At 46.3% G+C, this 27,274-nt stretch overlaps 1 protein-coding gene across 2 annotated transcripts in view; it reads right to left on the bottom strand.

Annotated features, from left to right (window-relative positions):
* MAP2K5 (mitogen-activated protein kinase kinase 5) overlaps nt 1–27,274 on the bottom strand; it is a 120,135-nt gene that overhangs the window by 63,209 nt on the left and 29,652 nt on the right. For both annotated transcript variants that reach the window (XM_066558594.1, XM_066558595.1), the window contains exons 8-13: nt 26,486–26,550; nt 13,157–13,196; nt 9,877–9,945; nt 9,702–9,783; nt 8,188–8,249; nt 1,602–1,650 (exon numbers count right to left, since the gene is read on the bottom strand). In XM_066558594.1, the coding sequence (XP_066414691.1) occupies nt 1,602–1,650; nt 8,188–8,249; nt 9,702–9,783; nt 9,877–9,945; nt 13,157–13,196; nt 26,486–26,550 (367 nt within the window). The remainder of the gene's footprint in view (nt 1–1,601; nt 1,651–8,187; nt 8,250–9,701; nt 9,784–9,876; nt 9,946–13,156; nt 13,197–26,485; nt 26,551–27,274) is intronic.

Below are 27,274 nucleotides of genomic sequence, written 5' to 3'. Positions count from 1 at the left end.
TATACTTATTCTTGAACTTAACAGATTCTGGTTTGTCTTTAGACAAACTTTGACTTTGTACATGATTAGACTTGTTTAATTGCTAATTCTGTTTTAAATCTAAGTTAATTTCTCATTACCCTTCCATTTCTACTTCTTATGCTCTGGGGAAAAGAGCACACTTATCATTGGGACATTCTCACATCTTCCAAGGAAGTGGTGGAGGTGTTAATCTTATGTTTATGTTTGATGTGGGTGTGATGACTCCAGCTCGGGTTTATTAATATGCACGGCTATCACCTCATTAGTTGTGAGCTTTGTTTTGAAGTGAAGCTGGAATATTTGCTGAGATGTCTGATCTGCAATAAAAGACTCGCTCATTGTTTGTTTCCTCCTCTCCCAATTCCCTGCTTCAGCCCTTCCTTGGAAATTCCTGACTCTCCTGCTCTGCCCTGGGTGACACTGCAGGAAAATCGGGAGCCAAAATTCCTCCTTTTACCTCTGAGCATCAAAACCAGGAGACAGCTGAAGGACAGCAGAAATAATCACCTGCCTGCCATTGCATCCCTCTGTCCCTGCTTTGGAGAGACAGAAATTCACATTTTCTGTAGCCCAAAAATGGCAGGATGAAAAGAGCAGGAGTCACCTGGAGCAGGCACAGGGTGCAGCAGATGGATAGAAAGGGAAGGGAGGAAGAAGTGGAAGAGGTCATTAAGAGATTTTCTGGGTTTCTGGCCTTTTTCAAGAGGACAAATCATTCCATCCTTTGGCCTTCCTGGTTTTTAGCACCCCACAAGGGCAGGTGAATTAAAGATCCACTGAGATGCTCTTTCCTGGATTGCTGCTCCCAGGATGAGGGAACAGATGTGGGAATACACAGCAGCACCAGGGAGCAGAGCAGCTGCCTCCAGACTCCTTGGAAACATTAAAAATTGAATGAGTTTCTTCTTTTTTTTTTTTTTTTCCTTCTTTTGGAAGTTTGGTGGAGGGGGAATGGGCTTCTCTGTTCTTTAAACGGCATTTCCCACATTGTTTTTGAAGTACTGGTGGATCTGAATTAATTTTTCCAAACAGACACATTTTAAACAGTAAAATTTAACAGTAAAAAGCAAGGAACAAATGAGAAGTTTTAAAAAACCACCCCAAATTAGCTGCAGGAAAGAGAATAAACAGCAAAGCCCCCAAACTGACTTATGTCCAAGCAGGTTTAAAGACTTTCCCTGTCCCTGACCATGGTAGGGGACATGATTTTACAGATCTGAGCCCCCAGCAACACTTGTGGCTGTCACCTGAGATTTCTGAAGCACCATAGACAATTCATTGCCTATTTTCTGTTTCCACCACCATCAAACATCTCATTTCCACGCTGATGTTTTCCACTGGGCACCTGTTTGCAACCCTAAGCTTCTGTAAAACTCATTCCTCTCCTCAGTCCTTTTCTTCTCAGGGGAGGAGGGAGGGCAATGAAAGAGCAATAAAAATGTTTTACAAGAAAGTGTGCAAGGTTAATGAGTGAGATCCATTCTGCATTACCCCACTGCACTCAAAGCAGATGTTTGCTTGGTCTGTGGAGAAAGTGATGTTAAAATTTCATGGGAAAACAGAAAACATCTGCTACTCACCTCTGTGTAAAATCTTCAGACTCCATAAATAGGTCAGGCCTTTCACAACCTTTAGGTAAAAGAAATTAAAAAAAAATCACATTTTAGGGATTCCTGATAGGAAAAATTCCCAGTTTCAGCTGGGGTGGGAGATCAGAGAAGCCAGGAGTAAGAATGAAGGCAGGAGCAGGAAAAGGGGAGACCCCACCTCCCTCCCAGGTGAGCCCCTGCTAAAAACCTGCAGCAGGTCCTTTATTAATGCACAAATTAATAATACACACATTAATTTCTTGCCAGGAGCTGTGAGCTGAACTCAGCTGAGCTCACACTGAATCCCTTCAGGCATCTCAGTGGATCTTTAATTCACCTGCCCTTGTGGGGTGCTAAAAACCATGAAGGCCAAAGGATGGAATGATTTGTCCTCTTGAAAAAGGCCAGAAACCCAGAAAATCTCTTAATGACCTCTTCCACTTCTTCCTCCCTTCCCTTTCTTTCCATCTGCTGCACCCTGTGCCTTTTCCTTTGCTGCCTTTAATTTACCCAATGCAAATGTGGAACTTTTCCTCTTGAACTGTGAAAATTCCCTCATTCTCCTCTCATGCTGGACCCAACACAAATCCTGCTGCATCTCACAGCAGAGAAACTACAGCTCCTAAAACACAACTCCTAGAAGGAAATACAGCTCCTAAACCACACACAACTCCTAAAACACAATTCCTAATTCCCAAAAGCAAATACAACTCTTAAAAGTAAATACAATTCCTAAAACACAACTCCTAGAAGGAAATACAGCTCCTAAACCACACACAACTCCTAGAACATAATTCCTAAAAGCAAATACAACTCATAAAAGTAAATACAATTCCTAAAACACAACTCCTAAAAGGAAATACAGCTCCTAAACCTGGGCAGGTTTCAAAATTTGCTCCTTCCAGCACCAAAGCTGCTAAAGCCAAACTCCAAACCCAGTTACTTCAGCACAAAACTCAACCAGCACAAAGTTCCAACCACAAAATTCCAACCACAAAATCCCAAGCTGTGCTGAGCTCCCCAGCCCATCCCTGCTGGCTTTTCAACACTCTCCACCTCTGAGGTGAAATTTAATTCCATTTCCAAGAGGTCTTCCTCATGGCTCTCCAAAACCATGAGGCATTTCTGACCATGTTAAAGTTGTGTGAGTTCTGCAGTCAAGACAATTCATTTTCTGTGCTCTGAGTAGCCCAAAATGAAATTATTTATGTTGCAGTGATGGAGCAGAAGTGCTAAAAGTTACACAGAGTGAAAGCAGAGAGCACAGTCATTTTCTGCCTTCCTCTTGGATTAGAAACTCTTTCAAAATTTGAAATTTATTCTGTAAGAAAAATTATGTTGGTGGAATCAGAATCTTTTTGTAAAGCAAATAATGATGGTGGATCCCAAAGGAATCGTTCCAGGAGATAATTCCTCCCTTAAACTCACTCCAAACCCAAGCATCTCCTGGCCTCAGATGCTTTTTACCTTTAACAAAAGCTTTGGTCAAATTCTGCCTGCCCAGAGGTGTGGCTTGTTCACCTCAAGCCTTTCAAAAAGCTTGGATTTGATGATCTTAAAGGGTTTTTTCCTAACATTAATCTTTCCACGATTCCATGGCTTATGAAAAGCAAATGGAAATTTTATCTACAGTGTTTTCACATAATTACACCAGCAATAACATAATAATAATTATCAATAACAAATAACAAACAAATAAATATAATTATAAATATAAATATACCCATAAATATACATATAAATAATAATATACCAATGCAAAAATAAATCAAGGAGATGCAACATTTCAAACCTCCTCCAATGGCCAAAGGGATTTTCAGAACAGTAAACTCTTTGATTATTAAAAATGTATTTAGACTATTGAAAATCTTTCAAGTCATAGGAAATTGTTTAGTTTAAAGCAAGCATCCATTAAAAAAAAAAAAGGAAGCATTTCTCAGGAAACAAATCAACAGCTGTGAGTTCTACACATCTTTATGATGGAACATGTGCTGGGTAAGCAGTGAGGGAAGCCATGGAATTACCAAACTCTCCCTTCAGAATCTCTGGGTGTACAAAGGAATAAAAAAGGAGTTTTTCCCTTTATCCTGGGCTGTAAATCTGCTCACAGGAGCCCCCCAAATGGACTCAGCTCGTTATTCACTCCCCTTACATTTGCCTATTAGGGAAGGACTCTCAAGCATTAAATATTATTCTAAACCTGGAGGGGAGAATCTTTTGATTGAAGCTGGAGCAGGAATTATTGGTATTCAGTGAAGGAGGTTTTACAACAATGCCTTGACAAAGCCTTGACACAAAAAGTGCTTCCACCTGCTGTCAATCTCTCACTCTGCTGACAGTTCAAGTGCACATCCTTTCAGGGAGAACTTCAATCAACAGCGCAGAGCACAATGTCACTGCTCCAGCAAGGGAGGGAAAATAAATGTGTGAAGAGGCAAGCCAAGGCACAGAGGGAGCAGCACCACCCCAGCAGCGGCCACAGCCTCCCTTCAGGGCTCCCAAAATCTGCTTTTCCTTGAGAAAACACCCCAGCCCTCCATGGAAATAAAAAAAGCAGGAAGGAGAGGGACTGAGGGAGATTTCCCCTTCTCACTGATGGCGACTCCCAAAGGGAGCAGGGATGGATTTTAGGGTGAGGGCAGAGATCCCTCCACATCTCCCGAGAGAACTGGGATTGTCCAGCCTGGAGGAAAGAGAGAAGCTCCAAGGTGACCCAAGTGTGGCCTTGCAGGGCCTGCAGGAACCAAAACCAGAGATGGAGAGACAATTCCCAAGGGATGGAGGGACAGGAAAGGGGAATGGCTCCAAAACGCCACAGGGCAGGGCTGGATGGGATATTAAGAATGAGGAATTGTTCCCTGGGAGGGTGGGCAGGCCCTGCAGAGGTGCCCAGAGCAGCTGGGGCTGCCCCTGGATCTCTGGAATGCCACATGGGACAGGAAGCCATTCCCTGTGTCCTGCCCCTTGTCCCCAGCCCCTCTCCAGCTCTCCTGGAGCCCCTTCAGGCCCTGGAGGGGCTCTGAGCTCTCCCGGGATCCTTCCCTTCTCCAGGGGAACATTCCCAGCTCCCTGCAGCCCCTGGGGCCTCTCTGGAATTGCCCCTCATCCATGCCAAGTCTGGTTGAGAGGGCAGAAGATGAGAAAGACAAATCCAGTGGTGCCCATTTAGAACCATTTAGGCTGGAAAAGCCCTCCCAGATCAACGAGTCCAAGGCCAGAAATCCCAAAGCTGGAGCCAGAGGAGTGCTGGGATGTAGGGAATGCCTGCCTGTATCCTTTTCATCTGGAAATGGCTTCCCTTAAAAACTTCCACAAATTGCAATTAACAGGTGTGCAGGTCACACACGTCATCAAGCAGCTTCCACGGATTCATGCACTGGACACGTCTTGGGAAAATAAAAAAATGACTGTGGACATGGGGATGGGAAAATAAACCAGACTGGGGGGAAAAAAAAATTATGGAAGCAGCAGGTTTTGTCTACAAAATCCACCCAAAAAAATTATGGGGAAAATAAACCAGACTGGGGGGGAAAAAATATGGAAGCAGCAGGTTTTGTCTACAAAATCCACCCAAAAAAAATTATGGGGAAAATAAACCAGACTGGGGGGGAAAAAATATGGAAGCAGCAGGTTTTGTCTACAAAATCCACCCATGGAGCTGCAGCTTTTGTCTGTCTCTCCTTCAGCAAGCCCAGGATCTGGGTAATCCCAGGGTGCTCAGGGGATTACAAGGACTCAGCACAAAGGTGCCCCAGCCCCCTCCAAAGGCTCTGCTGCCCCTCAGACACAGCCTGGGGAGGCTCGAAGGAGCCACTGAGCAATTCCAGGGAAACAAAAGGCTCCTGCTGCCTCCTTCCAACACCTCCACTGTGCCAAAAATCAGCACCAGGGCCCAGGAGCTGCCAGGGCTGGTTCAGCCTCAGCGCTCACCTTCTGCTCCCAGAGCAGCAGAAAAGGGTGAGCTCCCCTTCTCTGAAGCTCCTTTGTTCCCCTCCTTCCTCAGCCCCTGCTCTGCAGTGGGAACAGGAAGCAGGAAATAAAATAACTGGGAAAAGTGAAATATCCATGTCAGGGAGTGAGGCTCACAGGCAGGAAAGAGGAAATAAAATAACTGGGAAAAGTGAAATATCCATGTCAGGGAGTGAGGCTCACAGGCAGGAAAGAGGAAATAAAATAACTGGGAAAAGTGGAATATCCATGTCAGGGAGTGAGGCTCACAGGCAGGAAAGAGGAAATAAAATAACTGGGAAAAGTGGAATATCCATGTCAGGGAGTGAGGCTCACAGGCAGGAAAGAGGAAATAAAATAACTGGGAAAAGTGGAATATCCATGTCAGGGAGTGAGGCTCACAAGCAGGAAAGAGGAAATAAAATAACTGGGAAAAGTGAGATATCCATGTCAGGGAGTGAGGCTCACAGGCAGGAAAGAGGAAATAAAATAACCAGGAAAAGTGAGATATCCATGTCAGGGAGTGAGGCTCACAGGCAGGAAAGAGGAAATAAAATAACCAGGAAAAGTGAGATATCCATGTCAGGGAGTGAGGCTCACAGGCAGGAAATAGGAAATAAAATAACCAGGAAAAGTGAGATATCCATGTCAGGGAGCCAGGCTCCCAGGCTGACTGATCAGGGACAAAATGAAAAAATCCAGCTATGGAGACACAAAAGGTGGGGCTGGACAGCAGCATTAGGGGTGAGAGGAAAACTGGAGGAGAACACCTGTGGAATGGCAAGGGGAGGACGGGGAGAGATAAAACCAAGGTGTGATGGATTAAACCCACCCCTAAAATCAGGAAGAGGAGAAGGAATGAGCAGCTGGGAGAATGCTGGAAGCCCATCCCAGATCATCAAACCACCCTCATCATCCTCATCAGGAAAATGAGAATACTGTGAGCAGCTTCCCACTCACTGCTCCAGAGGGGAGAGGAGATGAAAGATTCTCCCTCTGAGCTGAGGTGAAAAGCTCTCAAACTGCACAAGGAGCTGCCAGGTACATAATGAGCAGATTTGAAGCTGCTCAGAGGAAACAGCATCAGAGAGGGATGTTCATCACCCTGGGCAGGCCACACAAATTAAGAGGAAAGGAGAGCTGTGAATTACAATGAACAGAGACTAAATAGCTGCCTGTGTTGGATTAAAGGATTTAAATTGTCAGCTTGATGTATAATGAATGTGAAAAGCCAGCACTTAATTAAATGGCACATGATAGAATAACTTTGTTATGCTTTAAACTGCTTAAGTTATCAAAGTATTCCTTATATTTGGCAATTGTTTTGCAGTATCTCCCTCCCTGGTGAGATCCACTGAGACATTGGTCATTACCCTCTGCTCAGCTGTGGGGAAAGATGGGTTTTTTGAACTTTTGAATTTTCTGTTGGTCTGTAATTTGAGTTTTCAATCATGGCCAGTGGATTTTCAGCAGCTGAAGGCTGCAGAGCCCCAAGGATGAGCTGCCAGGGGCTTTAAGGCTCCCACTGTCAACACCTCAGGACCAAACCCAGGAGATATGAGGGTTCTTGAGACAGCACAGCCTCAGCACCCCAAAACTGACCCCAATTAACCCTTCCCCGGGGCTGCTCAGGTGTGGAGGGGATGAGAGACCAGCCCGTGGCAGCTCTGGCTTGTGCCAAGGGAAAAACTTCATCCTCCTTGAGCAGAACACAGAAAATCTGTTCTGCCCCTGCATTTTGGTGGCAGGAACCAACCCAAGCCTCCAAGCCCTCAAGGAAAACCCACAGAGCAACCAAAGAGAGAGGGGGCTGGAAAACCAACCCTGTGGCCAGAATGAGGACAGCCAGGATGGAAATCACACACCCAGAGACAAAGGATCCCCAGAGGGCTCCTGAGCCACTTCCTGAAGGCACCACAGGGAGCAGAAGGGCTTAAGGGGCTGATTAAAGAAATAATTTAATAAATCAAGGTGATTAAAAGCACTTCTCCATCCTGATGGGAAGAAACGCTGACAGGAAGGGATGTGACCACACAGACTGCCACCAAATTCTTTTGTTTCCTCATCCCACTCCATTCACCCCATCCTGTCCCACAGATTTGAGTAACAGAATCCTGGGAGGGACCTTAAATCCCACCCAGTGCCAGCCCTGCCATGGCAGGGACACCTCCCACTGTCCCAGGCTGCTCCAAGCCCATCCAGCCTGGCCTTGGGCACTGCCAGGGATGCAGGGGCAGCCACAGCTGCCCTGGGAATTCCAGCCCAGCCAGGAATTCCTTCCCAAGATCCATCTCAATCTCCACTCTGAACCCCTCCCTGTGTGCTGTCCCTCCATCCCTTGTCCCCAGCCCCTCTCCAGCTCTCCAGGCTGGACCAGCCCAGCTCCCACCTTTCCCTCACAGCAGCCCCATCCCTCGGAGCCCCCAGAGGTTGTGTTGGTCACTCCCAAGGCAGTTTTCCCTCATCCCAGAGCCCCTGAGCACAGGGGATGGTTTGGAGGAGCAGAGAGAGGAAGGACCCCCCTCTCACACGGACCCTGGAGCTGCCCCAGCCTCCCAGTGACCACCCAAACCCAGATTTTCCACTCCCACAGCAAAAACTGAGAGATAAAAAGCAATAAATTACTCACAGCCACCGCTATCCTTCCGAGAACGTGTTCTGGAATTTTTCTATAAACATCCAGAGACCCCCCTGCAGGGACAAACAGCACAGGCTCAGGTGGTGCCAGATGAAACAGTGCCCCAGATTTGAAGCCCCAAGGGTTTTCTAGGCCTTGGTTATTAATAAAAACACCATCAGTGATAGAGCAATAGCTGTGGCAGAAATAACTGACCTTAAAAACCTCCCAAACTCTGCATAAACACACAAAACAGCACTCAGGGAGCTTCTTACCCACGTCCCTGATTTCTGCTGGTAGCATTGATCCTCAGAAAACAGCAGTGACAAAATGTTGGAAAACCTTCCAGTCATAAATATCAACATTAAAGAACTCCAAACTGTGTGGAAAAATGTCTTGGGGATAACAAAATCATCCCAAAAAGCAGATTTCAAGGTCCAAAGTATCCCAACTCTTGTTGTCAAGAGCTGGTGCTACCATTCTGTGCTATCACATATTTATATCCACGATTCAATGGATATAAACATCCAATTAAATGGATATAAACAGCCATTGAAATGGATATAAATATCCATTTTATATCCATGATTAAAGCCATTCCTCCTGACATCACACCAGGGAGGGTTTGGCCATGCCCACACTGATGCCTGAAATAAAATTCCTGGAGTTCCTGAGGAAGCAGTTGAAGTTTTCCCAGTAAATCCAGAATGGGAAAGAACCCTGTGAGCATCCCCCCCATTGATGGGGACATGGGATTCCCTCTAAATCCCTACAGACCTTCCCAAGGGATTGGGAAACCTCCCTTCTCTTCTGCAAAAAAAGCCCTCACGATCAAAGCAGAGTCCAAAATGTCCCTGGGCTGAAATACAAATTCTTAAGGCAAGGAAAGAAATTTAAAACTGAGAATTAAAAATCTGGCAAACTGCTGCCCCAGGGCATTGTCCCTGCTTTTCCCCAGGAATATCCCAAATTCCCCAGGCAAGGGCTGGGACAGCTCTGGAATTCCAGGCTGTGGGGCCAGGGATGGGTTTGGGGTGAGGATTCTCGTGGGGAGGAACGAGAGGGACTCCAGAAGGAACTCGGCAGCGAGCTGGGAAACAGCTGGGCTGGAAAATAACTCCTTGCCTGGTAATTAAGAGACCATTTCCACTGCAAACACCCAGGACATTGGGTTAATAGATTTCTTGAAAGGAAAAGCTGTTTTGGCTATCAAAACACTACAAGTGAGGAACAGATGTTTTGTCAGTGAGGACAGATTGCACGGGAGGCTCAAATATCAAACCACAAATTAAGGCTGCCTTTATTCCTCTTCTATTTACATTTTCCATAAAAGTAAGAGAAGTTCCACGCAGGGAAAATGCAGAATGTCCCCCAATCCCAATTCCAACCTGCTCTGTTTTTTTTAACTACCTGCAATATTATTAATACTCCACGTTTTTGAGTCTTACTGTTGCATTTCATTCTACCAAAACAATTCTCTCATTTAATTACTTAGCAATCAAAAGCAAACTGGATCCACTACTCACCATCCATGAACTCTGTGCACAATGAAATCCTGTTTTCTACAAAAAAAGCACCATAAAATCCTATGATATACGAGGAGTCACACTGGGAAAAGAGAGAAAAAAGCCACAAGGCTGTTTTAAAATCTGCTGTAAGAAAACTGAAGTAAAAGTAATTCCAATGGCAAAACCCACATACCTTGTAAAGAATTTCTAACTCTGACATGATCTGCTTCTGGAGCTCCAGTGTTATATCCAAGGGTATGACCTGAAACACAGAAATACACAGAGTTCATGTAAAAGGGAAGGGAATGATTCAATATTAAAATCCTGGAGATCCATGGAATGACGATCACTGTGGGGCAACAAGGAGAGGAATAGGTGGAAAGAAAATTTTAACAGGAAGGAAGTTTTCTCACCATCCCAACTGCCCAGCAGGACCAAAGCAGCAGGGACTGCAGCCAAAGTGGGCTGCACCTCCTGCAGCTCTAAATCCCCAGGATTGTTCAGGGCAGACCCTCTGAACGAGGCACCGAAATTCAAACTGAACACAGAATTTCTTGCCACAGTTCTTTGAAGACCTGAAAACCCGATTATTAAGCTCCGCTTTAAAAACCAAACTGGACTCGGTGCTTGGAGCCAGGCTCAGTCTGCCCCCAGCCAACCCTTCACTATTTAACACTTTAAGCTAAAGGGAAGCAGAATTCAGTCAGTTTCCAGGAGCAGCAGAATAAACATTCCAGGAATAGTGCTGACAGAACAGAACACAACACGGGGAGCCCATTTCCAACCCAGCACCAAAATCTGTCTCCAGGAAAAACCAATAACCTGCCTCTTCCCAGAGCTGCTCCGGGGTTATTTATAAAAGCTGTCACTAAACTAAATTGTAAGTGGAGTACAGGGCTGCCAAGAAACATTTAACACACTTGTCCAGATCAATAATCATTTGCCAACAATATTCACTTACATTTTTTCCAGCGTGGAAACCTCAGAAATTCATCTGCTGGGATCCCACCAGTGGTGCTCTCTGAATTTCACCCAATTCCATCTTGTCAGGGGTGTCAAATCAAAATTTTACCTCACTCACTTCTAATCCCAGCGAGGAATTTCTCTGATCCCAGGAGCAAAAACATCCCTGGCATCCCAAAGCCAGGCCCAGAATGAGGAAAGGTCTGGGGCTCATTTGCATCAACCCTAATTACAAACACCCCAATAATGAGGATAACCCGGGAAAGCAGAGCTTTCCCATTTCCAGGTGGTCAGGACACCAAGGGAAGGGCACAGACAGAGGAATTACAAGATTATTTCACCCCAAAATTGATTAGGGGAGATCAGCCTCACTTCCTCTGCAGAATTGTTTTACTGTTTCCTTCCACACATGTGCCTGCGTGACTCCACCTCATGTCAAGGTTGGAGGAAATTTCTTTATTTGCAGCACAAAAAGAGGAAAAAAATACTTATATCTCACCTTAACCTGCATTTATCATCTCCTTTTGTATGAAATTTCCAAGCCTGTTTTGTACAGGTAGAAAAAACTTCCAGGGATTCATGAGGTGACAGCTTCCAGCATGGGCTGGAACTGTGTCAAAGCAAAAAAAAAAACCAAAAAAACCAAACAAAAAAACCAAAACAAAACAAAAAAAACCCCCAAACAAACAAACAAACAAACAAAAACCAAACAAAAAACCCAAAAAAGAAAACAAAAAAAAACCCCCAAAAATCTCCTCAGAGTCATTGCTGCTGAGGATGAAGCTGGAGATGAAGATTTGGATGCAAATTCCTGGCATGGTTTGGGTGGGAAAGGGATCTCATTCCACCTTCCCCATCCCAGGGTGCTCCAGGCCCTGGCCTTGGACGCTCCAGGGATGGGGAATCCAAAACCTCCCTGGGAACATTCAATAATTGGGTTTTTTCCCCTAAACCAAGAACTCTGCAGCACCAATCATTATTTGCCTGGGATCCCCTGAGCGTGGGTGAGATGGTTGAGCTGGGGATGGGTGCTGGACCACAAGGACTTTTTAAAAATGAATTTAAAGGATATGCAAATCCTCTGGGAAGTCCTCTGATCTTCCTAATGAAGTTTCTGCCCAAAATTCAGTGATTTTGGAGCCCTCAGGCCCAGGGAAAAAGGGGAACTTTGGAGTTGAGCTGGGAATGGACACTGGACCAGAAGAACTTCCTAAAAATGAATTTAAATGACATGCAAGTCCTCGGGGAAGGTCTCTGATCCTCCTGACCAAGCTGCATCTTCCTAACGAATTTTCTGCCCAGAATTCAGGGATTTTGGAGCCCCGCTCGTGGCCAGGGAGAACTTTGGAGAGAGGAACCCACCTGAGGCTGTGCTCCCCCAGCGCTCACAGGCTGAGCTGTCAGGTGAGGCCCAGCAGCTGAGTGACTGAATTATAATTTACTCCCTGCTCAATTTGAATTAGGGAGAGGCCATTAAAATATCCAGAATAAACACAGCAATTCATCACGGGCTGTCACTGCTGCCTCTCTCCATTTGCTGCCTCCACTAAAGGGGAGCAGAGCAAAAATCACAGGTCAGACTCAGATATTCTGCTTTAATTTAATTAAGACTTCCCTGTCTTTTACAGTATGCACAGCTCAGAGGAAATTTGGGGTGCTGTGGGCAGGGGTGATAAATAATAAAGGTAATAATGATAATCAAGTGCTGCACTGAAATTCCAGCGAAAAGCAGCGGGAGAATGGCGAAAAGCAGTGCAGAGTCATGGTGCTCACTGGGATGCTGCCTTTTAAAGAGGAAAAAGTGACTTGGAAAAAGGGATTGAGTCCTCTGGAGGTTAAGGTTATGCAAAATATGGGATCTGGTGCATCACTGAGGGGTTGTGTTATGGATTATTAGCATTGGGTTGATTATTTACCAGCTGGAAGTGTTTTAGTCAACAGGTTTGTGGTTATCTTGTGCAATTAAATCTGGATTTTATCAGTAAAAAAAGCAACCAAATTATTTTTGGCTTATTTTAATGCAGATGAACTAATAATTATTAATTAACAATGAATACAATATATAATTATTAATTTAATTAATAATATAATTAATAATTTCATTTACAAGCATAATTTAATTCACAAATTGCATCCAAGGTCTGCCCCACTGTTGCTATTATTTTATCCCAGTTTTAAGTGAATTTCAGAGAAAATTGGGATTTTTCCTGACCACAAAATTCTAAAATTCCAGGTTTAATCAAGGAGCCCAACTGCCCTTGGAAACATCCATGGAGGACCAAAACGTGGGATTTTCAGGCAATTCCTGGGGGGAAAATCCTGAATTTTGGGAATCTGAGCTCATTGGGAATGACTAAATTTACAGTAGATAAGTAATAAATAAATAAATTTACTGTAAATAAATTAATTAATGCAATAAATCAAATTGAGAGCCAAAAATCAGAGGGAAGGGAAGGAAAGCAAGGGCAGAAAAAATGGGGAAAAAAAATAAAATGTCTGAAATTTCTTACCTTCACTGCCAGGATTTTTCCACTACGGACATGGTAAGCCCTGGGTGAGGAAAAAATTCAATAATTTGAGATTATATAAAATTGTTTCTGTGAGGATGTGCAATATAAATACACTCATTTCACAGAAAAATGAATTTTACCTCATGGATTTTCTGTAAATTCAATTTTATCCAGCATTTCTAAAGGAAAACTGAGGAAAACAAGGGATCAAAAATATATTTACGAGGGAACCATTCATAGGGGCTTGTATCTTGATTTTTGATATTAAATATACACATTGAAGGTTTTGATACAGCAGAAAAATAAACTATAAATGGGAATTTAACAGAATCATTTAGCTTGGAAAAGACTTCCAAAATTTAAGTCCAACCTTAAATCTTTGAGTCCAACCTCGAGTTTATACATTTTCCCATTTTCTTTCAATGGAATTAATTGAGTTTATCACCATTATTCAGAATTTTCACGGAAAATCAGGATTATCTCAGTCCCGTGGGTATTTTCACAGACAAGCAGCTTCCCCAAATAAATTGAATTGGATTATGGCAAATCCTTTCTCAGAACTTAAGGACTCACAGAAAATCTCAGCAAAATTCAATTTCTGCATTTATTTGGTGATCAGAGGGTGCACATAAAGATAGAAAAATTATTGGTGATGTTCACATGTACCCAAAATAATTTTCCAGAGTATTTCAACAGCAGTTTGTCCTAATTTTTGAGGAGAAAGACCCAAAACTGGCTATTTAACAATGACCTGAATATTTCTAATGATGAAAACGTGAGAAAATAAAGGAAGTTAAAAATAAAAACCTCGAAATCCAATGTAATTTTGCATAAAAACAAAACCATTAAAGGTTTTCCTCTTCACTGGTTTTACTGCCTCGCTCTGATTTATGGCAGCATTGGCAGAGACGTGGCACTAACTTTAAAGAATTCTAATATTTTACCTCTCTGTACCTCCAGCAATTATTGCTGAAGAAGAAAAGCTTTAATAGTTGGGTTTTTTTTTTTTTTTGCGTGTAAAATCACCCTCAGACAGGGCAAAAATGTCATTTAATCTTATTTATAACCCTGAGCGCTCCCCTGATTTCTGGTAATGGCCTGGAAATTCCTAAAAACTTCACCTTAATTTAATAACTCCTGGATGAACATTTGTGCAGAGGAGTGGCACCAGATTTTAGGGGGGAAAAAAACAGAGTTTAGCAAGGCAGAGGGGAAAAAAATCAGTGTAGAAAACGAGATTATCCATGGGAACTTTGACAGAACAGGAGCTGAATCCATGAGCTCTGGGGATGAACCAACAGTGGGAAAACATGCTGGATTTAAGATGATTTTCCAGATTTCAAGGGAGGAAAAAAATAATTTAGCAAGGCAGAGGGGAAAAAAATCAGTGTAAAAAAAGAGATTTTCCATGGGAACTTGGATAGAGCTGAATCCATGACTTGGGGATGAACCAAGAGTGGGTTTGGGATGAGCAGGAATGAGGGATGGAGGGGTTGGGAAGGGATTCTCCACATCTGTTGGGTTAATTGGGACACCACTGGACAGCTTAATTAGCTCATCAGGAAAACTGATCCATTTTCCTCCTAATTTCTGGTAATGGCTTGGAAATTCCTAAAAATTTCACCTTAACTTAATAATTCCTGGATGAACATTTATGCAGAGGAGTGGCACCAGATTTTAGAGGGGAAAAAAACAGAGTTTAGCAAGGCAGAGGGGAAAAAAAATCAGTGTAGAAAATGAGATTATCCATGGGAACTTGGATAGAGCTGAATCCATGAATCCACAAATCCATGAATCCATGACTTGGGGATGAACCAACAGTGGGAAAACATGCTGGATTTAAGATGATTTTCCAGATTTCAAGGGAGGAAAAAAATAATTTAGCAAGGCAGAGGGGAAAAAATCAATGTAAAAAATGAGATTATCCATGGGAACTTGGATAGAGCTGAATCCATGAATCCATGAGCTCTGGGGATGATCCAACAGTGGGAAAACATCCTGGATTTAGGATGATTTCCAGGATTTCAGGGGAGGAAAAAAAAGGATTTAGCAAGGCAGAAAGGAAAAAAATTAGCATAAATAAAAGAGATTTTCCATGGGAACTTTGACAGAGCAGGAGCTGAATCCATGAATCCAGCAGCGGGGAAGCACCCCGGGTTTGGGATGAGCAGGAATGAGGGATAGAGGGGTCGGGAAGGGATGCTCCACATCTGTTGGGTTAATTGGGACCCCACTGGACAGCTTAATTAGCTGATCAGGAAAGCTGATCCATTTTCCATGGGAGAGATCTCCTGTTTGGGAGCGGGTGGGAGGGAGGAGCTGATGATTTAATTATGATGCACGCCAGTTCATCCGTGGAAGGCTGGGCTCAGGTTCCAGCAGAGGGCAGGTACCCGGTTTGGTTTACAGAGCACTGACAGCACCGACTGAACATTTAATTATGGCTGGGAATTGGATCACAAAGAGCAGGCAGCCCTGGGCTGGGGCCTGGGGGATGCCAGGAGGGCAAGGAATTTGTTTACTCCAGGCTGATCCAGCATCTCGGTTGTCCTGGCCTTCCCCTGCACAATAACTGCAAAGTGATTAATGGAGCTGGAATGGGAGCTTTGGTTACACCAAAGGACAACCCTACACCTCTGTGGTCTTTTAATTAACAGCCAACGCCTCAAATTAGGCTGGAGCTGCTGCAGTAATTACCCCTTCCGAGGAAAAAGGGATTTTCTGGGATGTTCTCTAGGACTGGAAGGTGGAATTGATCATTTTGGTTGCAGGCGGCACGGCAAAATCCTGAATTTAATACCTTTATGCAGGTTGTGAGGGATGAACGACAAAAATCCTGCAGGACAAAGAGCACAGCATGAGGAGGAAAACCAGACTCTTAGTCAATCCATGGATGGCTATGAGGGGATTAAACCAAAATTCCCACTCCAAGTCTCATCTCGCAGGTTTTGGTGTCACCTCCAGAACTGCAGCAGCCAAACCCATCATTGCAGAACCAGGCAGAGAAAAGCAGCAAAACCCCAAAGATGCCTTCAGCAACCTGGGAACCTTTCAGGGAATGCACTTAAAATCTTCCAGGATGGCAGGAAAATTCCTAAAGCACAGCTAAAACCAGCTGTTCCACTCCTAAAAAACCCAAAACCAGGTGTGGGTTTGAGCAGTGCCCTGCAGGAAGGAGCAGGGGATGCTCAGCACCCAGCTGGGTTTTGGGGGATCTCCCTCACCAAGCCCAGAATCCTGGAACAGCTTGGGTGGGAAGGGACCTTAGATCCCATCCCATTCCAGCCTTTCCATGGGCAGGGACAATTCCCACATTGCCAGGGACCCAGAGCCTGCCTTGCCACCACCCCACGCTGCCCAAGGCAAGGACAGCGACTCCAACACTGCCTGCCTGGGACATCCCCGCTGGGGAGCAGCAATGTCCATCCCTGCCTCCACATTCCAGCAGAACTCACCATCCCAAACCCCTGCGCCCATCCCAGCAGCTCCCAGGCCAGGCTGGCACAGTTTTGTCAAATATTTCATGACCCTTGGCTATGAAACCCCATCCCCAGAGATCTGAAGCCCTGAAGGGCCCCACACGAGCCAAGTCCTTCAGCAGGACTTGGTCTCCTCCACTCTCATCCCTCAGGGGTGCTGTGGCCAAAATCTGGGTTATTTTGGGCAATAAATGAGAGAGGTGGTGTGGGAGCAAGCGCTGTGCTTGAACAAAGCCCTGCAGCTAAGCCAAACCCGTGATGGACTGCAGAGAGCATCCCTGGTGTCCCAGAAAATCAAAATCAATACCAGGGAAAACCGGAATGGGGCTCTGGGGGATCTGCCAGCTCCTCAGCATCTCCCCCCAACCCCAGACAGGAATTGTGGCTGTACAGCAAAGCAAATTAACAACTGGGAGCATCAGAAGCAGCTGGTTTGTGTTTTAAGGGAAAAAAAAGGGGAATTTTTGAAATGAAATCCACATTACCTGATTTGTTCTTCCTGAGGTACAGAAAACCAAGGAGGAATGTCAGTGCCATGGGCTCCTCATGGAATAAACCACTGCTAATATTTAATGCTAAAAACTTTGTACACTGAATATGATGAATTTCTACTCAACACAGAAGGAAAACAAAGCCAACTTGAGAGAAAACGCAGCTGATTCTTAATCAAGAGCTAATAAATTCCTAATAAATAGCTTAGATGGCAAACAAAACACTTCTCTCTCTTTCAATTTGCTCAAACCAACCATTTTCTCTCTTCCCTGTGAGGAATTTTCCCTAAAGCCCAGAGGATGCTGTGGTTGTGGGATAATTCCTCCCAGGGCAAGCAAAGAACCAACTACAGGCTGCAACCTGCAGGCAATCTCAAGGGAAACACCAATTCTCGTTTTTTTTTCATAATTTTACAATTGCAAACCCCTTGCTCACACTATAGTCACATCACAAGCAGGAGCTGAGTTTGCAAAGACCCCTGAGCTTTTTCCAGCAGCTTTTCCCATCAAACACAGCAACTTCTCACTAGAAACTGAGTTTAGTCCCATGTTAAATCTCAAAATAAATGTAATCTCTACCTAGAAGCCAAAATTCATCACATTTACTTTGCTGTAAGGATGGAACTGCAGGAGCCTGGAGCAGCACAGGATCTGCTTCCTCTGGCCACCAGGATAAATCCCTTTATTCTTCCCCCACAATAACCAGGGAAACAATTTCTAATCAATAAGATATTCCTTGGCAAGCCTGAAGGATTCAAGGGAAAGCCATGACCTGTCTGCTATGCCAATGAGTCAGTCAGAAATATCACCAACATCAGCAAATATGACAAAGTGATGAAGTGCCAGGGAGGCAGCAGAGATGGGGCTGCAGGAGCCAGGGATGCTCCAGCCCAGGGACACCTCAGGCTGGTGCCACGAGGGATGGAGGGACAGGACCCAGGGAATGGCTTCCCACTGCCACAGGGATGGGATGCTGGGGAGAAATTCCTCCCCAGGATGGAGATCCCTGCCTCCCCCATGGCCTGTCCCAGGGCTGCAGCACTGCAGCTCCTCCTGTCCTGCCACCTGAACTTCCCAGGAAACAGAGTAGAACCACAAGTGAATATTTTGGTTCCTCTCTCTGCCTTGTTTCCTTCACACCTTGGGATGAAATCATCACCCATGTTTAAACAGCAAGGCATCATTTCCCCCCAAAGGCTGGGAAATCCTGTCCCATTCCCCAGGGTTCCCTCTCAGCACTGAGGAGCTGCAGAGGAAGATCTCCACACCCCCATGCCAAAGCTCTCTGGGGCCATGGCAGAGGATTTCCCAACAGAAATAAAAGCTTGAAGCTTCTCATTTGAGCTCAGAAATGGCCAGGAGAAGCTGTGCCTGCAGCAAGCAGCGCCTCCAGATGTGAGGGCACAGGAGGAGCCAAACTGGACATTCGTGAGAAATAACCAAGAGCACAAAGCTGTGCCAGAGCCAGGCAAAAGGAACCCAGCCCCAGTTGCTGCAAACCCCACACAGCAAACCACCCAACATCTGCTCATTTTTTTTTCCTTTTTTCCCCTCTTTTTTTGGCCTGGTGCTGCCCCTGCCTGTGGCAGGGCAGTGACAGCAGTGTCACGTCCTCCCACGGCCATGCAAAGAAAGAAATTCAAATTGTTCCTAGGAAATAACCACTTTGCCAGTTGCTGCCTCCTGCAATAGCAAACACATTAGCCTGACTCTGTGGCTGTTAAATCAGGGAAGCCAAAGTGCACAGCAGTTGGAAAAAGGAGCTTTTATGGGGCTGTGCTGGTTCACAGCACAACCTCCCCTCCTCTGAAATGCCACCGCAGATGCTCGAGTGCTGATTGCAAAATGATTTGCTGGGGAAGTGGCAAACAAACAGCAAATAATGGTGCCTGAATGCTCAAACTTGGGGAAAAGGGCACAGCTGGCAGCAGAGGCTGCAGAAAGGAGCAGCAGAGTCTCACTTAACCCAGCTCAGCGCTGGAATCCGAGCACGGGGAGTGAGGATCCCTGAGCTCCGTGCTGTGACTGCTCCTCCTCCCTTCTGTGACCACTCAGGGACTCCTCCTTCCCTCCTGCAGCCAAACATTCAGGGGCAGCTCCAGAAATGGGATTTGTGTCCATCCCACTGTGGGGCAGAACCCATTCCTGAGAGAGAGGCCTGCAATGGAGACTGAGCTCGAGCAGAGTGAGGTGCCACCACCACCTACCCACACCAGGACACACAGAGCCACCAACACCCACACCAGGACACACAGAGCCACCAACACCCACACCAGGTCACACAGAGCCACCAACACCCACACCAGGACACACAGAGCCACCACCACCTACCCACACCAGGACACACAGAGCCACCAACACCCACACCAGGACACACAGAGCCACCACCACCTACCCACACCAGGTCACACAGAGCCACCAACACCCACACCAGGACACACAGAGCCACCAACACCAACACCAGGACACACAGAGCCACCAACACCCACACCAGGACACACAGAGCCACCAACACCAACACCCACACCAGGACACACAGAGCCACCAACACCAACACCCACACCAGGACACACAGAGCCACCAACACCAGCACCCACACCAGGACACACAGAGCCACCAACACCCACACCAGGACACACAGAGCCACCAACACCTACCCACACCAGGACACACAGAGCCACCAACACCCACACCAGGACACACAGAGCCACCAACACCTACCCACACCAGGACACACAGAGCCACCAACACCCACACCAGGACACACAGAGCCACCAACACCAGGACACACAGAGCCACCAACACCCACACCAGGACACACAGTGCCACCAACACCAACACCCACACCAGGACACACAGAGCCACCACCACCAACACCCACACCAGGACACACAGAGCCACCAACACCTACCCACACCAGGACACACAGAGCCACCAACACCCACACCAGGTCACCCAGCGCCACACCAGCACCCAGAGCACCTCCAGACATGGGAATGAATTCACCTGCTGGATTTAATCTGCACCCAGAGCAGCTGCAGGCACAGGGATGGATTCACCTGCTGAATTTAATCTGGTGCAAGGACAAGAGGCAGCAGAGCAGCCCTGAGCTCTGACTGATGGGGGTTATCCCACGTGGCAGAAAGCCTGGAGTGAACCCATCACAGTTTTAGGTAAGAAATATGAAGCAGCAAAGTGTGAGCCAAAACCTGCATCACCTTCTCTGGTGGCAGGAATTAAGATGCCATCACGAGAGGTGTTCACCTGGGGAAGGGAAGGGTCCAGGGAGAGCTCAGAGCCCCTGGCAGGGCCTGAAGGGGCTCCAGGAGAGCTGGAGAGGGACTGGGGACAAGGGATGGAGGGACAGGAGCCAGGGAATGGCTCCCAGTGCCAGAGGGCAGGGATGGATATTGGGATATTAGAAGGAATTGCTCCCTGGGAGGGTGGGCAGGCCCTGGGCTCTCACCCCAGCTCACTCACTGCTAACCAGCACAAACTCCCATTTCCCACTCGCTTCATCTTCCCAGCTATGGACATCCACCACAAACAAAACAACTTTAATTTAAGAATCATCCAGTTTCTAATTAAACAGCCATAGGCAGCTGGCTGGATACATTTTAATCAGTTTCAATAACGTATTGATTGGATACTGAAGCTTAAAAATTAAAAGTAAAAAGATGACCGGGGAATTGTCCCATCTCAGCCCAACAGTAGAACCCTCTGTAAATAACTCCTCTTTTAACCATCAGCTAAATGAACACTTCAATACTGCACTACAAAGTCTTCTGCAAAATTACTTTAACTAACAAGCAGAAATTTATCAGCTTCAGCCAAAATCAATGCTGAAATCAATTTGAACACTGGTTGTGTCTAAAGGGGCTCATTGGCAATTTAGGGAAATTACACCATGTAAATGCCTGTGCTTTAATTGAACAGTTTCATCAACTAGGCTGTGATTGCTGTCCATTCATTTATTTACTTTCACTGCAGCTCCCATTCTGCAGAGGAATGGGTTTTGTCAGGCTCCAAGGAGGTACTTTATCTTCATTTTATGCACTTTTGTGCAGAACAGATTTTATGGGGGGGCCCAGCACCCGCCAGGGTCACAGGCAGGGAGTGACCAGCAGGCACTGGTCAGTCTGTGCAGGGAGTGACCAGCAGGCACTGGTCAGCCTGTGCAGGGAGTGACCAGCAGGCACTGGTCAGTCTGCACAGGGAGTGACCAGCAGGCACTGGTCAGTCTGCACAGGGAGTGACCAGCAGGCACTGGTCAGCCTGCACAGGGAGTGACCAGCAGGCACTGGTCAGCCTGCACAGGGAGTGACCAGCAGGCACTGGTCAGCCTGTGCAGGGAGTGACCAGCAGGCACTGGTCAGCCTGTGCAGGGAGTGACCAGCAGGCACTGGTCAGCCTGCGCAGGGAGTGACCAGCAGGCACTGGTCAGTCTGTGCAGGGAGTGACCAGCAGGCACTGGTCAGCCTGTGCAGGGAGTGACCAGCAGGCACTGGTCAGTCATCTCTAAACCCCACTGCAACCAGACAAAATCCAGGGGGACACCTCTAACTCAGCCAGGTAGGGCTGCTCCAATACCTTCAGTGGGACTGAAATCCAAACAAGAGAAGCAGAAAATGAATGCACAGGAAAGGAGATCGAGGGAAATGCTTCCACTGGAATTAAGGGAGATGCAATTTGAAGACTTCCAAGGGTCAAAGAAATGTTTTGATGCCAAACAAGTCACTGAACCTGCCTGTGATCCCTCTCTGAGCACCAGGCTGGGACAAGAACTGTGGAGAAAAGCTTGGGAGAACCTTTCCTGGGAGTCACCCACCAGTGAAGCTGTCCCATTGCAGCTTTAGCCCCTGCAGTCCCACCCTGCTTGTTTTTCTCTCTCCAGCCCACGGGGTTTGTGCTCTGGGGCTGAGGTTTGGGTCATTTGTCCTTGGTGCCCAGCTGGAGCAGGAATTGTTTTGTGTCCCTGCTCTGTGCACAGAGCTCACCATCCCCTAATGTGAACCCACACACTAAAGTAGCACAGAATCTAAAAAAGATAAAATCAAAACCTGAGGCATCACCTGCTCCAGGGCTGCCCCAGCAGTGCCAGAGGATGCCCAGCTTTGTCCCAGGATGGATTCCAGGCTGTGGAGCAGCCCCAGCTGTCTCCCACGTTTCCCATTTCATGTGCTGATGGGGCACCCCAAGGCTGGCTGAGGGAGGCAATGAGGGGAAGGGCAGATGCTGGAATGTTCCACCACACTGCAGAATTGCTCGGGAAATTGCTCAGACAAATTAAGCTCCCTCATTTCTCCCTGCTTTCCAGGCTATCCAATTTTTCAGCGTGGGACATCAGCCACAGCCACTTCTCTCCCAATTACTCAACTTCCAAGTGAAGCCTTCTGCTCTCACAGCACTTTGCTAAGATGGGAACTGATGTTCCCATTCCTTCCCTCTCTCCCAGATCCTGGTAACTCCCAAATTAATTAGGGCATCATTGGGGCTTTATGGTTATTTTTCCTTTATGCTCCTGCTGCTGGAGACTCCAACAGAATCCACAGAGCTACAAAACCTCACTGTAAAATAAATCCCAGGAGGATGTGCCCTGCCCTAAACAGAGTTCAGGACATCTCACTTCTCCTTTCTCCTTGAAAAACAAAAACTAAAGAACACGAAATAAGAATAAAATAAGGACAAAACCTTCATTTTGCTCCTGTATAAAGGAAATAGTGATGTTTTAGACACATTGTGTGAGAAAGACCTGACAGAGGAATTATTTGCCAGAGATAAACACTTGTACTTTGTAATATTTAGGTTCAAAATATACAAAATTAAGGATTTGAGGTCTAAATAATTTAATGAAGCTGCTTTAGTTTAACTGGCTGGCACATCCAGACATTCCAAAGGAAATCCTTCACCTGAGGAAAGATCTCCTCAGAGAAGTCTCTGCAGGCACCGACGGAGCCCCAAGATGCAGCACAAAGCAGATCCTTTCAATGCCTTTTGGGCTGACCACCGAATGATTTGTTCCAAAAAAAAAAAGCATTTTAAGCAAATCGAGAGATGTCCTGCCACACGGGCAGCTGAGTTTCAAAAAATGCAGAAAATTGGACTGAAATACTCCACGGGCAGTGGCAATCAGAGCAGATGACACAAATACCTACAGCACCTGGCAAACAGGAGAGCAGCACACCCAGGAGCTTTGCTACGGCAGATTTTATCCTTTTTTTAACAATCCTTACCCAAAACAGGGCACACTCTGCCCCCTCAGCAGCACTGGAAGAATTCCTGCTTTCTGCTGCAATGTTCAATAGACACTTTGGGCTTGTTTTCTGTTTTCTCACATATTTTTGAACATGCAAGCAACCAAAAAGCAAAGCTAATTAACTGGTTTTGCCATATCTAACACGAGAATTTTTATCGTTCCTTAATTAAGCAAACAGCGGATCAAAAGGTAGGGGCAGAACAAGATGTCAAAGAACTATAAAATCCCTTCTTTTTAGAACAGGAAAAACATTTAGATTCAGCAAGTTCTCCCTAGAAATATTGCTATAAAGTATTGATTTTTCACCAGGCTCAATTGACTGAAAAGTTGTTTGTATAGCAATATTGGCCGAGCCAATATAGTGGAACAATTTTGCTCCACACAGTAATCAAGTGTATTTCTAAAGTATAATTATACTGTCATAAAAATAAAGCTAAGATACCTCTTGTCCAAGCCATAAACCACTCGCAGCTGTAAAGAACCCAAATAAATGAAATCCATTTTCTAACTAAAAAAATCCCATGTTTCCTAACTAAACATGGGCTTCCAAAGAGAACCAAGGCCACCTCCAGCCAGGGGGGAGCAGGAGGGCTGATCAATACCTCAATCTCAATAAACTATTCCAATAGAAGAGTTTTTCCCTGGAAAAAAAAGAGAGGTTTCTGCTCAGCCTCCTGCGAGGCACCATCGTGTCCCTGGAACACCGGGAATATTTCACTGCCATCATGGATATGAGGCAGGATAAAGAGCTCAGGGAAGAGAGGGGGGATTAAAAAAAAATAAAAACACGAGGTAAAGACAACAAAAAGATAGAAGGGAGGGTGCAGACAGGCTGGCTGTTGAGCTGCAGATCGATCCCCACACGGCCTCTCCTCCCCGAGCCAGGAGCCCCACGCCGGAGAGGGAAAGTGCCCAACCTCTGCAATTCATTGCACCTGACAAATGTTCATTGATTTACTGGAATAAAATATCCCTGGGCTGCTCCCCGTGGCTGGGGCACTGCAGCTGCCTGGGAGGATTCCAGTTTGAGTCCCTCGTTTCCTGCTGGGGCGGGGATGCTCTGCCACAGAGGGAGAATCGGGAACTTTTTGGGAAGGGGGGATTGAGGTGGTTTTGCCACAGGGCTGGAGCCCTTCTGCTCTGGAGCCAGGCTGGGAGAGCTGGGAATGTTCCCCTGGGGAAGGGAAGGATCCAGGGAAGCCTCAGAGCCCTTGCAGGGCCTGAAGGGGCTCCAGGAGAGCTGGAGAGGGGCTGGGGACAAGGGATGGAGGGACAGGACACAGGGAATGGCTTCAGAGGGGAAAAGGGGAGATTTAAATGGGTATTGGGAAGGAATTCCTGGCTGGGCTGGAATTCCCAGAGCAGCTGTGGCTGCCCCTGCATCCCTGGAGTGTCCAGGGCCAGCTTGGAGGGGTTTGGAGCACCCTGGGACAGTGGGAGGTGTCCCTGCTATGGCAGGGGTGGGATGAGATGAACTGAGCTCCCTCCCAGCCCAAACCATTGGAGGATTCCATGATAATCTGTAAAATACCCACACCCAAACCAGCACCCATTCCCTGGAAGAGGCTGGAGTGACTCCTGTCCTGGAGACACCCCAAAGTCCCTGCAGCTGCTGACTTCAAATAACAGTGGGATAAAAAGGAACAGGAGCCACAGAAACACCTCCCTGACACAGGAGGGGCTCCTGCCTCTCCAGGTGAGACTGTTCCTCCCCAGAGGGCAGGGAATTGTCACAGTCCCCACCCCAGGCAGGGCATCCCAGCTGCACAGGACAGTGTCACACAGGGCTTTTATCCCAATTCCACAGCCTCAGAAACACAGGACAGTGTCACACAGGGCTTTTATCCCAATTCCACAGCCCCAGAAACACAGGACAGTGTCACACAGGGCTTTTATCCCAATTCCACAGCCTCAGAAACACAGGACAGTGTCACACAGGGCTTTTATCCCAATTCCACAGCCTCAGAAACACAGGACAGTGTCACACAGGGCTTTTATCCCAATTCCACAGCCTCAGAAACACAGGATGGTGTCACCCAGGAACATTCAGCTTTTACCCCAGTTCCCTTCTCTGCCTCTCCACCCAGCATCAACAAGGCCGAGCTCTAAAGCTCAACATTCTCTCTCAGATCTCCAACAAAACCAGAAAATAACAAAATAACACCATTTCCTCAAGTCCTAGGAACATCCTTCTCCAAGAAAAGATTTCTGAAGCACCTTCCACCCCCAGGGCCAACCTGATTTTAAGAGTCCATCCCAAGGCTGCATTTGCCCCTTGGAGGCTCTGGAAGTCCATTTCCATCCAACCTTCTGCCAGGAGCTGTTTTGCAACGCTGGCAGCCAATTAGAAACCAAACTAAATGCACCGTGGCTTTTAAACATTTTAGTAGGGGGGGAGAAGGGGGTAAAATGTTAATATCAAAGTTAAAATGTCTAAGGTATAAACAAAACCCTAATGGGATGCTGGGTTACTGTATATGGTAAACAGCTCTCTGGAGGAAACCTTTATTACTCCCTCAGGGCTTTCTGACAAAGTATGGATTTCTTAATTCCCACAGGAATATTTTTCATACCCCACTGCAGACTATTAAGTCCCAGATATTACATTCTGTAGTTTAAACTTTGCACGATGCCTAAGCAGGAGTTTTCTCAACAGGAGAGTCTCATCTGTGCTATTTTAATTTTTACAGTATTAAAATTGATCCTGGCTGCAGGGCTGGAGCTTCTGCACCAAAATTTGGGGGAGTTGATGAGGCTGGGAGGGAGGGAGAGCAGCAAAAGGGGGTGAGGGATCCTGAAGGGCAGGGCACTGGTGCCACCACATCCCACGGCTGTCACCCCCAGGTGAGGCACCAGGAATTCCAGATCCTGGACTCCCACCCAGGACACCCCAGATCCCACCAGTGAACCCTCAACTGGCTCCCAGAAAAGATTCAAAGCCGCGTTACAACCAGAATTAAACGCCCCAGAACGGTTTAAAAGTTCACATTAAGATTTTTCTCCTGCAGAGCAGCAAGGGCCTGCCTAGACCCCAAAGTGTGAAAAGTAAAAACGCCGTGAAATTTGAATTTCTGGGCAGGTTTGAGGTGAAACCCCCACTCACTTGTAGACAGTGCCTCCGTTGCCGTGGCCGAGGATGTCTCGGTATCGAATGTCTTGTTCATTCATCTCCACAAGAAAGAAAGAAAAACAAAAGAGATGTCATGCTGGGGATGGAAATGTCAAGGAAAAGCAACTCCAGGCCATAAACAACAAGCAGCGTGGGTCATTTCAAGTTCAGCTGCAAGAACGAGAAGATCAATACAACATTTGCTGTCCAATTTATAAAAGACGATACCAAGGGACAAAGTGATGGAAAGTTTAATGACAATTTGTTTGCCTGGGTCATTTCATTAAAGTTTGATAAAAGGTGTCAAAATGGAATGATATAATATAGCTCAAGAGGGTCAGGGCACTGCTGCTGAGAGGAAAAGGGGCTCCAGAGCAGCACATCAGCAGAGCCAAAGTTGGAGGTGAACGGGAACAACCCTGGCAGCTGGGAAAGTTTGGGATTTATTCTGGAGTCCCAGAGCTGAGCCTCAGGGAGAGGCAGCTCTGGCACAGCTCAGTTTGGACACTTTTGATCTAAAGAAAAATCAGTCTGGAACCCCAATCCCAGTGATTTTCCTTGAGACACACAGCAAATTCTTTGCCTCAGTTTTTTCTGCGCGCTGGGACAACTCAGATCCTCAGCTGATAAAAGCACTGCAGAAATCCCTGAATGTGGCTCCTTTTTTAATCTGGATTTTACAACAGCTTAACATATTGCCTGAGAAGGAACTGGAGTGTAAAACCACAGTTCCACCTTCTCCTGGACAAGGAGAGTTACTCTGATTTGGCACAAATTTAAAAA

Source organism: Molothrus aeneus, chromosome 13 (genome assembly GCF_037042795.1).
Source record: "Molothrus aeneus isolate 106 chromosome 13, BPBGC_Maene_1.0, whole genome shotgun sequence".
Lineage (NCBI taxonomy): Eukaryota > Metazoa > Chordata > Aves > Passeriformes > Icteridae > Molothrus > Molothrus aeneus.
This window is presented reverse-complemented; position numbering and strand designations above follow the sequence as displayed.